The 14,890-nt window shown below is 36.1% G+C and overlaps 2 protein-coding genes across 2 annotated transcripts; one reads left to right on the top strand and one right to left on the bottom strand.

The window, feature by feature from the left end:
• Positions 1 to 1,322: 1,322 nt before the first annotated feature.
• LOC128673255 (uncharacterized) lies at positions 1,323 to 8,891 on the top strand. The gene is made up of 2 exons (XM_064436208.1): positions 1,323 to 1,926; positions 7,999 to 8,891. Exons 1-2 carry the CDS (start codon positions 1,333 to 1,335, stop codon positions 8,749 to 8,751), a joined length of 1,347 nt encoding a protein of 448 aa, XP_064292278.1. The 5' UTR covers positions 1,323 to 1,332; the 3' UTR covers positions 8,752 to 8,891.
• A 3,520-nt stretch (positions 8,892 to 12,411) lies between these two features.
• Positions 12,412 to 13,172, bottom strand: LOC128673120 (cuticle protein 16.5-like). Its single transcript, XM_053750751.2, has one exon. It carries the CDS (start codon positions 13,112 to 13,114, stop codon positions 12,521 to 12,523), a length of 594 nt encoding a protein of 197 aa, XP_053606726.1. The 5' UTR covers positions 13,115 to 13,172; the 3' UTR covers positions 12,412 to 12,520.
• Between the last annotated feature and the right edge of the window lie 1,718 nt (positions 13,173 to 14,890).

Here is a 14,890-nt window from a genome sequence, read left to right on the forward strand (position 1 = left end):
ACATCCTCACAATTTCCGTATTTATAATATAAGTACAATAGGATACATGTCGCCTATATGTATATGTCGTCACGAATGATATGGTTTGGCAACTAAGGATGTTGAAGACCGTGTAAAGTAGATAAGAAAAAGTAGGAAAGTGAACCTTATCACCAAATAACTGTTTTTGTGTAGTCAAAATATAAAAAAAAAAATCTTCATCTAAACAAGACAAACATCACATGCAGCCATGAACGTGAGAATTATAATTAAAGTTTTATTCGGTATGTTTATCTGTTTATTTTTTTAAAACATTATGCGGCCTATAATAATAAAATTATGCCACGTTCAGGCTAATATGTTGTTGTAAAATTAGAAATATTTAAAGTCTGTAAAAATCATATATTAATACGTTTAATAATGCCAATAATGCATATAAGTGAAATAAAATTACATTGACAGCGTGAAATATGTAGGTACTTACAAAGATAAAATGAACATATCATTGTTGGATTCCTCGTAATCGAAGTGAAAAGCTGAGTACACACCTTTGGAGTAAGTATCCGCATTCGTCTGTGAATCAGGAGGTGGATGTAAACGCCTCGCGCAAATTGCCGCGTCTTTCGATCTTGGTGTATAAGCATAATCTACTATTTTTTTAAGTAGGAATAAATATATTTTTTAATTTCACAAATGTTTCGTATAATCATATATTAATATATTAAGTAATTAAACTTAATATTTATAAATTTGAAGCTATATCATTATCACGCAGGAAAAAATATATTGATTCACTTATTGGAAACTATCACACATCACGTAAGATACTAGAATATAACCGTCGTAGAGCAAACTTATCTGATAGTTTCATGATGTCATATCAATTTTGTGTTTTTGGGTTTTAAAAACTTTTTCAGTTTGTAAATACCATGTGTCTAAATAGATATGTTCTTATCAAAATCGTATAACAAATGAAAATAGGATATTGAATATATAGAACATAATAATAATAAGAGGGTCTATGGTGAAATTCGTGACAATCAGCTGATCACATTAATCAGTTTAAGTGAATGGCCGTTTATCAGTTTGTTCAAGGCAAACACGGAAACAGTGCAAGTTCCTGTTACGTTATTCTGAAATTAATGTTGATTCGAATAAGGTGCAAACTCGGTGTGTAGGTTGCCGTTGCAGTGGACAAAGCATTGGCACCCGCGCAGCCCTGCGCTGCGATGCATTTCTTTCTAAGACCGACCTGTACTGCACAGCCAACGCCCTATTGCATATTTGCCAACGTCACAAAGCTATCTGGAATACGCCTACAAACGGGTATATAAATTGAACCTAATGGGGTAAATGCAACAGTATCTCTCGGTACACAACACAACACAGACCACAATGTTCAAGCTGGTGGTGTTGTCCGTCTTCCTGGCCGCAGCGACTGCCAAGCCCAGCGCCATCGCTCCCTGGGGCCTAGGCCTGGCCGGTCTAGGAGCGCCACTCCTGGGAGCCCATTTGGCTGCTCCCCTCGCGCCTGTTGTCAGCGCTCCAGTACTTGGCGCTTACAACTACAGAGGCCCCCTGTCTTTGGGTCCAGGCCAACCTGCAAACATTGTGGCAGCTGACGGCAGACCCCTGGACACCCTTAGTGTAAACTTGGACCGCGCCGCCCACTACACCGCGAGAGCCGTAGATGGAGCTCACGGAATTGGCCTTGGACTTGGTCACATCCTGAGGAAACGCTCGGCCCCTCTGCTGGCTCCCGCCAGCGCTTGGTCCCACACCGCTCGTGTTGATTGGCCCGCTGCACGCCTGGCTGCTCCTTGGGGCGCTCCCCTGGGTGTTGCTCCCTTAGCGCACGCCGGAGTCCTAGGTCCCGCGGGAGTCCTAGGTAACGCGGGTTTGTTGGCGCGCCCTGCCCTCCTAGGACATGGTGCTTTGGGTCTTTGGTAAAAATAATCCACAATATATAGTGTAAAATAAAATACTCAGCTATGTACGTACCTACCTAATAGTTTATAAAGAGAGTTACCTGTATACTTCCTGTTTTGATTTTATACACCCTTATCAACAAAGTTAACGTCCTTATCGACATATAAAATTTTCAATCATCTTAATTACTACTGCCTATTTGTTTTGAATAGATTGTATATACAAGAATGATCTCGGGTATAGATAGTGTAATAGTAATCAATCTCTATCAAACATGATCCATTCTCAGTAACTATAACATTAATATCCATATAAATGTACCTACAAGAAAATTGAAAAGTATAGATCAGATAGCTACTAACATTCCGCTGCCAAACATTAGTAGTAAAACACATAACTTAGCACTATCCGACCATGATACTGGACAGTCAGTCTCTTTTCGCATACCTGAAAGTCAACGAAATAATGCTGGAACCACACGTGGCAAGTGTTATTACTTTGAGGAAAAAAGACACTTTAGTCAACATAACATAAACAAATTCTGTGAATGTATAGCTTCTCTATCTTTCAGTGACGTCATCGCTGAAACAGACTGTAATAAATCTTGTGAAATGTTCCATGACTATCTCAAATTATTTTTTGACCTTTGTTTTCCGATTATACGTGTTAAAAAATATCTGAAACCAATAAAAAACAGATGGTTTACAAAAGGAATAAAGAAATGTTTTATAAAAAAAAGAATACTTTACTATAATTACCAATTAGACCCTAGTAATAAGAAAAAAAAGAAACAGGACTACTTGACCTATGCAAAAATATTAAGGAAGTGCATAAACGCATCACATCGCATAAATAACAAAAACATGCTACTAAAATCAAAGAATAAGTGTAGGGCGGCATGGAACATTATTAAAAACAAGACTACGGAACAAAGAACTGACATAAAAGAAATAAATGCTAACGGTAAAAAGGTGACACATCCAACAGAGATCTGTAAACTATTCAATAATTTTTTTGTTAACGTAACACCACAAACAAATAATAACAGTAACGAAAAACATACATACCCTGACACAAACACTCCTACACATAGTATATTCTTAAATCCACTTGACCCTCAAGACATTATAAAAATTATTCAATCATTGAAAAACACCCCCTCTGCCGGCTACGATGAAATCAACACCAAATTAATAAAAAAATGTGCACCATACATTGCTCAACCCCTTTGTCATATTATAAACTGCTCATTTGAACAAGGTATATTTCCGACAATTCTAAAAAAATCTAGAGTCATACCACTATTCAAAAAAGGTGACACAAGCGAACTCAGTAATTTTAGGCCAATAACACTTGTGCCCATCTTATCAAAAATATTTGAAATGGCAATGCGGGATAAAATCTATGACTTTGTAGAAAAAAATAATTTATTAGTAGCAAATCAATACGGATTTCGCAAAAATATGTCCACGGCAGTAGCCTGCTTCTCTTTAGTTAAAATGATATCAGAAGCCCTAGATAAAAATATGTCTGTTGCAAGTGTCTTTTTAGACATGTCCAAAGCTTTTGATTCTATTTGCCATGACATATTATTAAATAAATTAAATAAATATGGAATTAGAGGCATCGCAAATGATTGGATTAAGAGCTATTTATCTGACCGGCAACAATATACAGAGATGTCAAAAATGATAAATAACTCAAAAGTTGTATTCAAATCTCCTCTCCAGTATAACAACAGGCGAGGGGTACCACAAGGTGGACTGCTCTCACCGTTGTTGTTCCTACTCTACATAAATGATCTACCCAAATGCCTAAATCATGACTCTGTACTTTACGCAGACGACACCACATTAATAATAAAATGTAAAAAGGTAGAAAACTTGGACATGGTTATAAACCTAGAACTAAAAAATATTGACAATTGGCTAAAGCAAAATAAATTAAACATTAACGTAGGAAAAACAAAATTAATGAATTTTCACCCTTATAATAATACTACAATACAAATTAATACGACGTACAACAACGACATGATACAGCAAGTAGACCACAACTTATTTTTAGGTGTAACTATAGACAAAAATCTTAATTGGAAAAAACATATCGATAATATTTGTGGGAAACTGGAAAGTTTTATCTATGTTCTTCGCAGATTAAAAACAACTTCCTCAGAAGAAACTGCCCTTCTGGCTTACCACGGATATGTAGCATCAATACTACGATACGGTTTAATTATTTGGGGTAACTCAGTTGAAGTAAATAAAGTATTTATTCTTCAGAAAAAGTGCATGAGAATTATACACGGAGTGGACTACCTAGAACATTGCAAACCTCTATTTCAAAAGGCAAAAATTTTACCCCTGCCTTGTCTTTATATATTTGAAATGTGCCTATTTGTAAGACAACATTCACATTTCTTCCCTTTACATGACAAGGTATGTAATAAAGATCATAGCAGAAACCCAACTAAACTGTATACCCCAACCCATAGACTAAAAATCTATAGTGACAATGTTTATTGTATGGCAATTAAAATGTATAATACCCTACCAAAAGAAATTAGAGAAATCACTAGTTTCCAAAATTTTAAATTTAGATTATTTGGCTGGCTTTTAGATAAATGCTACTATGATTCGAAGGAAATGTTTAAATAGAAATTGTTGGTAATAAATGTTATGATGTTACTAATCTTGACCAAATGCATGACAATAAAAAATGTAACAAATTATTGTGTAACAGATGACGCATTGTAATGTAATTCCTATTTGATTTATTTAATGTTTTTTTTTTTTTTATTATTATTAACTTTAAAATGTACGTAATTTCCTATTTCATGTTAATTTAATATTTCTACGCCAAATAGGCAGAATATGCTGTACCTTATGCCTTTAACATCTTTGTATCACCATGTTCTAAGGAATAAATGATCTATCTATCTATCTATCTATCTGATAATAACATATTTATATTCAGATAACCATAGTTACTATTTACATTTTCTCTTTAAATAAAATTAAAACTGATTTTAATTAAACTTATACTAAAATCAAAATAAACTTGATCTAACATATATTCTGTACATTATGAAATATTTTAAGAAATATGAAACTTTACAGACAAATGATCATGTTGGTCTCTAAATTCCTTAAAAAGTTGGAATTCGGGCCCTGGGCGACGACGCTTTATACTAGTAACCGGAATTTTCATACAAGAGAGAGGAAGATATAGTCCAATATATATAATAGGACAAATATATATTTTATATATATAAATATAATATTTCTGATTGAAAATTAGATTCGTCTGATTATCTTCTTTTATTCTTCTGTACAAAATTAGCCATTGGTTTTCATGTTGACTCGGCCCCTGATGTGATATAGGAATTAATAAAAATAATACCATTTAATTTGAACGAAGTTTATATAAGGTTGCTTCAAAGACTGCTTACTAATGAAATGAGTGCTGTTATTCATTTTGACATTTGATAACACGAAAGCGATGGCGCGCAGGGCCCTTGTAAATCTATGGCGTTGTGTTGCGACTTTATGAAATGGGTTGGCTTCTAGGAAATTCTATTTTGTTTTCTATTTTAGATATTTCTAAAATAAAAAGGTTCATACCAAATTCCTAAATAGTAGTATTTTTTGATTAAAAAAATCCTTAGGTTGGATCTTGGAATTAGTAGGTACTCCGCAGTACCTACTAATTCTTTCGGTTGGATGGAGTCATAAACAAAAATGACAGATTTAAGTTATCACCAATTTTATATTTACAAGTTACAACAGTGTCTACAAGTACAAATTACCAATGGGCGAGAGGAGCTGCGTACGCGATTTGAGGGAGAGGGGAGATATGAGCATAAGGTGCAGAGTAGATGGAAGGTGTAAGAAGAGGAGCGGTGGTCAGAGCTACAGTTTTGACGGGAGCCAAGTAGGGAGCAGCCACAGCAACAGATCGCTTCTTCAGGAGGTGTACGCCATTGTAGCCATCCAGCGCCTTCGCCGTCAAGTGAGCAGACCGGTCCAAGTTGACTTCCAAAGTGTCCAAAGGCCTGCCGTCAGCAGCCAAGATATTAGCTGGTTGTCCAGGAGCCAGAGACAATGGCCCACGGTAGTTGAGGGGGTTATACAAAGGAGCCGTATATGCGAGAGGGAATCCCGTCAACACGCCCGCCGAAGCGGCAGCCATCAGGCAAGACAACACCACCAGTTTCATCATTGTGGAAAAGGTCTGTGTTGCTATCTGTACTCAGAAATACTGATAGACTTTCATCGATGCAATCGGCTTATATACTAGCATTATCAAGTAACGATGGGCGACGCCGGAAGATATCGTGACCCTGAAGGGACCACTTTTGCCCGAGAAATAAAAGATTATAACTGGATCTTTATTATTCTTTGTGCGCTACTTAATTGCATACTCATTTAGATGATAATAATGGCTTGTCAACGCCAGGCGATTTCATGCCCTGCTGCAGATTGCGATATGATACGGAGTGACATGCACAAATGCATTTATTTTGACAGCACAAATTGACTATTTTAATACACACCATGCTCATTTGGATAATTATTTACTACAAAATCACGTAACTAATAGTCTATCAACAACATAAAATTTGATTAGATTTCTCTTGGAAATCTCACAATTACAGAATCTTAAGTGAAATAATAACATCAATAAACAAATAATTTTTCAAGATATAACAAAAAGCAATGCCCAATTTTTGGGAAAACAAACAATATTTTTTGTGCTTGCTGAAACCCCATCTAACTATGGAAGGAAATCAGTTCATAAAGTTACAATTTCTAAGAAAATTAAAGTTAAAACAAAAGTAAAATTAATGTTTCTCGTAAGTTAGATCTCTAATAAATTAACCCAGTAGTATGTATAGCATTAAAACTCCCAAGATGAGTCTATATGCAATCTTTCAAAATATTGCATATTTTTTTAGCAATTTCCCTTGCATTTATTATTTATATTATATTAATTTCACCCCGTGGCACCTGACAAGAATTTTATGAATCAATTAATCAAAATCAAATTAAACACTATAAAAATCAAAAATTTTAAAAATCTTTAAATTAAGTCTCGTTTTCCCTCGATGCCCAGTAATTCAATTAGGTATTTCACTTGCAAATAAAACTATACTAACTGGGCGGTCGGCTTGCCTAGTATTTAATGTAAGGTGTTATTAGAACAAAACATCTGAATAATATCGTTAACGCCAACATGACATAATTATTAACCTTGTTTGTTTGTATCCGTTAATAGTGAATGTAAAATCCATAACAAATTTATGTTATTACTGATTAATTTTTTTATTGGGTCTCGATTTGATACTCATTCTTGCTGTCACAAGAATTTTCGAGTTTCTGAGGTTTCGAAAGTTGGAAAGCCCAGAAATGGGATGGTCCGACCAAGTTAAAGTTTGTCAATAAAGGAGGTGCTAAAACATAAAAATTACGTTCCCATTTTATTTTTATCTTGAAATTGAACTTGTAAATAAAAGATACTTGGGTAATTTATAAGAAAGAGATACAATTTAATAAATATAATATATTTACATAAGTTTTGCCATCATATTTTATTAATAAAAAAATAACTATTAGTCAAATACCTAGAACTTAAGGCTTAGAACGGGAACAAAACTGATCAATTTCTGTAAAATTCCAATTGTTGTAAAAACTTTTCGCATAGCATCTCGACATAGTAAAATAGCTCATATTTCACGTTAATGGCCTTACGAAGAACATTCTGAATTGCTCAAGTGTTAATTTTGTTTGAACGTTGGTCCTTTAATAAATTTTAAGGCTGTAACCGCCCAACATCTTGTAGCAACTTTGCAAGTATCTAAAAATAAACTTTAACATGGTATTGTATTACTTCTTACGATCTGTTCCAATCGACTTCCTTTGCTATAGTGTTACATTTGTTTTTTGATCTCTTTTTGACGCCGAGCCGTCAAAATGGTGATGAACCTGCCTCGATGGCCTCGCTAATTGTAAATACCAGCTTCCTGGACGACTTGCACCGGTTTTCAAAACGAGATCGCTTTGATACTTTCTATAAATACGGTATGTTTCATTGTATGGGCATCAGTCGTTTCCAAGAACAACTTATTCCACAATGTTCAAACTTGTAGTATTGTGTGCTTTCCTGGCCGTCGGGGCCGCGGAGCCGGAGCCCGAGCCCAAGCCCGGCACCTTCATCGCAGCGCCCTTCCAGACTTATGCCGCCACCGCCGTGCTCTCCCCGTCCACCACCACCATCACCAAGCAGGCCAGCAGTGTCGTGCACCCATCTCCTTACTACGTGTCATCACCTCTGGTCTACTCGCATTTCATCAAGAAACGATCTCCGTCTCCAGGGGCTTTCTCTTACATCGCACCTTCAGCATACTCCGTGCCAACCTACGGTGCCTACCCCCTGCCCTATGCCGGCGCTTACGCAGCCCCTCTGTACAATTCTGCTCCTATTCTGCCAGCTGCCGCAGCGCTGCCTTACGCCACAACTCATCTGATCAAGAAGAGGTCCGCGCCCCTATTCCCCTCGAGTTACATCGCGCCCGCCAGTTATGCCGCCACAACCCCATATTTGGCATCCACCTATAGCGCTCCTGTTTACACTGCCCCTGTGCTCTCCCAGCCCATAATCTCCCAGCCTCTGCTCTCAACCCACTTCATCAAGAAGCGTTCTGCTCCCATTTTTCCCGCCGTAAGCACCTACTTGGCTCCATCATCTTACTCCCACCAGTCCAGGATTGACCTCCAATCTGCTGGTCCCCTGTACACCTACCCAGCGTACTCCCAGCCTATTGCCTACTCTCATGTGTATTAGAGTATTAACACAGTATAAATACTGCATGATGTAATAAGACTGTAAATCCTAAATTTCATTATACCCAGAAATAGAAATCTGTATGTAAATACCCACAACCATTTAGGTGATAATTGAAATAAATTACATTTTGTACATTACTTATTTATTTTATTCATATCTCGTGTACTTATCTCCAAATGAAAACAAAATTTATACCATTCATTTAAATTAGATACTTAAACCAATAACTATAAGATCTCAGTTTAGCATTGATCAAATAGTTTCGCTTGAATTATTTTATTGTTACAAAAATTTCCTCCAAAACTTATGTCAAAAGCTATGCAAATATCTCACTAAAATAAGGGGAAAAAACCATCTTAATTACTTAATAAAGTTACGAAATAAAGAACGTGAATGATTTCAGTGGAATTCAAATGTTCCTACGTTGAAGTTACTTTCTATAATAGATTATTATCGGTTAGAGTTTATAGGAAAAATATAATTTTCCTTTTCTATTATATTACTATTATATATATATATATATATATATATATATATATATATATATATATATATATATATATATATATATATATATATATATATATATATATATATACAACCTATCTTTATTAATTATGCGTGGAAAATTAATAATTATGCATATTTCTTACCTATATGATAGGTAAGATAAACTAGTGAGATAGATAAACTAGTGAGCGACAAGCCCCGGCTTCTCTCAAGTGCCATATTATGCATGTTATATGCATATAAAACTTCCTCTTGAATCACAATATCTTTTAAAAAGAACCTGCATCAAAATCTGTTGTGTAGTTTTAATGTATACAGTCAGTACTTAGCGACTTTGTTCCATACTATATAGTGAATAATTCTGTCCTTGAGCCTAATTCGTTGTTTTCCGACACGCTCCACACATCGCGTAATAGAGAACTGACTTCCTATTTCACTTGAATTGACGTGCAATATTAGGTAATGAATGTTTCATCGGAAAAAATCAGGTTACGGGAACGAAATGTCAATCTAGTTTTCCATTCAATGTTTTATATTTTGTGTGGTATACGAATTGAGTTGAGCTCTTAAAAAAAATACAGTACTTTCTAAAATATTATTTTATTGAGATCTTTTTTGAGTACAGTAGAGCAAATAACATGTGTAATATTTCGAGGTTCTTCTTAATTTCTATATCAGATTAATGCAAAGTTATTCTTGGTGGAAATCTCACCATGATTTTGATTTTGGACATCCATTTTTGCAACGTATTTAGTAGTATCTTCTGTTTCTTTAGTCTCGATCTTTTCCACAATTCCTTTTATGGGTTTAGCTTCATTTATATTATTGCTTTCTTGAGCTTTTTCAATTGATATCGGATGTTCCAGTGCCCTTGCCAGCGGGAGATTGTGGAAAAAACTTAAAGCAATCGGCGTTAACAAAGTGTCTGTTGTCAACACTGGTGCTATTATTGCCTCTCGATGTATTTCCGTCTTCGGGTGACTTGCATATATCACCGGGCTGTATATCAAAGGCGTAGACAAAAACCCTGGAGTATGCTTTACATCAATACGGGACTGATGAGACACTGCACTTGGAGCCGCAAATATGAGCGGAACATTACTATGCACTTTGCTGAATACACTAACAATAAGAAGTATACGAATCATTTTGAAGGTCGCACTGTGTTTAGTGTTTTGTATGATGAGTATTATACTTTTATAGTCGTGTAACGGTTGTTGATGCGGAGCTGCGCAGGCGCAAGTTCAAGTTCTCGGCCGATTGTGGCCGTATGTTGCGTCATCAGGGCACTGGCCGGATTGAGATGCATTCGATTTACGAACGTCATTCATGAATATTTATGACAGATGCATATAACTCGACTTCCAAACCGTAGACGTCAGTACGAGATAAATGTGACTTATCTGATTGATAGATGAGAAAACATAATTTAATTGTATGATCATCACACGTCAAATCAATTTCGGATATAATCCTATTATAGAACAAATATACATTTTTATGAACCCAGTTAGGTACATTTTATTTTTATAAAGTGAGTCAACATCTATACCTACAAAATTAGGTTATTTATATTTTTTATAGGAACCAATCACACTGTTTAATAGCGTATCAAATCTATTATTAGTTTTCAGGCCTGTCACTTTGCTTCAATCAAAGTATAAGAAGGTGTCTGCTTAGGCTCCAAACATCAGTTACATCGACCTCTGTCAAGTCGTAGCAGCAAGCTTTCAATCCCAGCAAGATGTTTCGAGTTGCTGTTCTGCTATGTTGCCTGGCCCTGTCCTATGGCCACGCAGTTCTGCCGTTAGTAGTGCCTGCTGCGCACTCACTCCATGGACCTCTGCTAACATCCATCGGTCTGCACGGGTATGGTTTGAATGGATACGGCTTATACAGCCACGGACTGCTGGCTAAGCCCCTCGGTCATCACATTTTGAAGAGGTCGCCCCATCTAGTGGCTCCTTTGGGGCACGGTGCCTTGGGTCATGTGGCTCCTGTCATCGCACCAGTCGCTCACGTTGCCCCAGTCGCAGTCTCTCACCAGTCTCGAGTGGACGTCAGGACTTCACCTGCTTTGGTGGCACCAGTTCTACCTATTGTGAAACCAGTGGTCGCTCCTGTTGTTGCCCCCATCGTGGCTGCACCACTCCTTCATAAGCCCTTGCTTGGACACCTTGGAGGTCATGGCTATGCCTCTGTTTATCCACATTTAGGACACTACTAGTCGGAGAATATATTTTACTTAAAATGGAATGACATGTTATTGTACAAATCGCTTATCATTATTAGTGTAGGGCAATTAAATAAATATGGTGAAGTTAAAAATTATGTATGTTATTTCTTTTGATACTTCTCATTATTTATATATATAATTAGCAACTTATACGGAAAAAGAAAACAAAAGCTATTTTTTAAAACTAAAAAAAACTGATCCCTTGAATCTTAATTGCTCAGGAAAATTAATTTCATCAACAAACTATTACATTTGGTAATATTAGTTTAGTAGGTATAACAATTTTCGAAGTGCGTTCGAAAAATATGCGTACAATACTTAGCTAGCTTACTCATGCTCTATCCTTTTACTTTGCCGTATATTGCTCTATATAACTCTATTTAAGAAATGGTTAATGAATAATGATGATTATCACTTATGTACATATTCAGTTAATTAAACTTCTATTTGTGCTATAGGTATACTACCAACTAGGTTAGGGACCAACACTGTTCACATGAGTTTCTTTCGGTATTTCTTCTCAGCAGTGGTCGTTTCGAAATGCCTGTGTGTTTGTAGTTTGTGAGAAATAATTATTTAATATAAAAATTGACGTGAAAAAGTGCCTGCGAAGGTTTAATTTCTGAATAAATGATTTGAATTTGACTACTTTAAACCTAGTCCACTGCGCTATATTTTAAACAGAACCTTGTTCAAAAACATGAACAGACAACGATATTTTTACATTTTACAACAATACAACACGTTCAGCCACGTCCCTTTTTATATTTTTGGACAATATTCTGTTCAAAAACATAAATTACAATGATAAGATTATATTTTGAACACTGTTCTGTTCAAAACATGACGCAGCGGACCCGTCTTAAAGCAAACCAATTTGACAATTGATGTAATAAAAAAAAACAAGAACATTATTTATAAATATTTTTATTTCGGCAGTGATTTAAGAAGATATATTTACATTTTATCATAGATCAGACCTAGATCGGCCTGCTGTACAAAATTACAAACCAATCGTATTTACCAGGGATGGACGCTAAGGGCTCTGGGGCCTACAGCGGAGTAGGCAAGAGGGGAACCCAAGACGGGAGCGGAGTAAGCGGAAACAAGAGGGGCTGACACCACGGGGGAAGAATAAGCGGATATAAGGGGAGATTGTACCAAGGGGGCTGAGTAGGCGGATACAACAGGTGCGACGGGAGATACTACAGAGCTGTAGGCGACGGGGGCGAGGGATCTCTTCTTCAGATGGTGAAGTCCAGACAGAGCCTTAGCCTGGTAATGGGCGGCGCGAGCTGCGACAACTTCGGGGGTGTCCAGAGGCACTCCTTGAACGGCATCCAGGACCACAGCTGGTGAGTGAGGAGCCTGGGCCAAGCCAGCTACGGCGGGGACCACAGCGGGCGCGACCACGGTGGGACCGTAAACTGCAGGAGCACTGTACACGGCCGGTACGGCAGCGGATACCACTGGGCTTCCGTGAAGAACGCTGGAACTGTACTGTGACACCGAGCTGACAGCAGGCACAGCTGCGGAGTACGCCAGTGGCGCCACTAAACCAGGCTTGGCCACTGCAATAGCCACCACGGAAAACAACACCACCAGCTTGTACATTGTGGTCTGTGTTGGGTTGTCTGATCGATGAGCTCAAATCGACTGATGCCCAATTCTTCGCAGTGGATGCTTTTATACCGAGCTTATCTAATTCAAATTTATTGTGAGCAAAAAATGGCAAGCAATCACCTTCAAACCACTATTAATGCCTTGATATTCAAAGTTGGATTGTTATTAAAGTGTGTACATAAATATTTTTTTCTACACGGAAGCTTCCGTCATCGTTTAGGCGGTATAACGTCGTACTTAGAGGTGAAATTCAAGGTATGAATTGATTAGCGTGAGTGAAACAACTGTTTCTTTTTTATTATTATGTTGTGAAAACTAAAAATGTCGTTTCTGTAGATTTTATTTGTTATCTAATTAAATTATTGTTTATCTTCTAGTACAGTAGATAGTATTGAATATATTATTTCAATACTATCTATCTATCTTCTGTACTGGAAGACAGAAGCTATACATTTAAAAACTACTGTAGCATAACAAAATTTATAATGATTATACTCATTACTTTTATATTAGGGGCTAAATTTTGTTTTTATAGTATATTTGTTAAATTAAAAGCGGGTCAATTGCGTGTCAGGGTTCCTAAGATATGTCCTGCACATGTTTATATACTAATAGAGATTTATATTTACTTCAAATTCAGACGTACACCTCACCGAATCATACCTTTTATTGCCTTCAATGTACAATCTACCTATAATATTTTTTTTAATTAATCAACTAAAAGAAATTAAAACTAATAAAAACAAATTATTAAAAAATATATATTAACATATATTTACAACAATAGGTAGCGTGCTCAGAAAGCTGTGACAGTGATAGTGAGTTTATAGACCAATAAAATTCACTATATTTCATACAATTTTTTTTACGTGTCCAACCTTCAACCCTTTCGATTTTGATTTTGATTTCGACAATTTTTGCCCGAGTCATGTGTTCAACCTTCTACGAGTACTGCGTAAGAAGATTGAACACATGACTCGGGCAAAATTTTTTCGTTATAAGTGAAAGAATCCGCAAACAGAATACGATAAAAAAAATTTTGGACACATAATTAAAATTTCAAAGACCTATCCAATGATACCCCACACGATTTTCGTGATGAGTGTTTCGTTCGCTTTTATATAGATAGAAGATAGATAACCAAAGGTTTTTTTTGTTAAACAGATATTATTATTATTTATTAATATAAGTTTAATTTAAACTTATTTAAAGTTATAAATAGTAAGTATAGTAATATAAAAGATAATTAGTAGAAGTGTAAATATTTTGGTTTTAAAGAGTTGGTCGATTACTCGTAATCTAACGTCAACTTAGGTGTGATGGTTTTCATTATAATTTCGTTATATATGAGTACTATGTAATGCCGTAACGTTTGAATTCCTAACAACAATCGTTTCGTTGGTAGAGAAAGGTGAAAAAATAAATCTCTCTTCACGTGAAGAGATATGTTTTTTTAAAGATTTTATTTGACCACTTTGCCGACGTGATCAATGTCCATACCAATATCAAACTTCATGATTTTAGTACTAATAAATAGTTTTTGGGCTAGATCGCCAACGTAGGATTTATCCAATCCGCATTACTTTTATTGTGTGCGTAGTAAATTTCAAGTAGACTGTATATGTGGATAATGTGTGAGGAGGTAACAAATAAATTTTAATATTTTAGCATTTCTAATATTACTAGCTAGGAAGATATTATAATTATTTTTTATAATGTTAGCAAGGAAGTTAAAAAGCGTGAAAATATTCAGGACCGGCAATGCGC

The sequence above is a fragment of the Plodia interpunctella genome, chromosome 10, assembly GCF_027563975.2.
Source record: "Plodia interpunctella isolate USDA-ARS_2022_Savannah chromosome 10, ilPloInte3.2, whole genome shotgun sequence".
In the NCBI taxonomy this organism is placed as follows: domain Eukaryota; kingdom Metazoa; phylum Arthropoda; class Insecta; order Lepidoptera; family Pyralidae; genus Plodia; species Plodia interpunctella.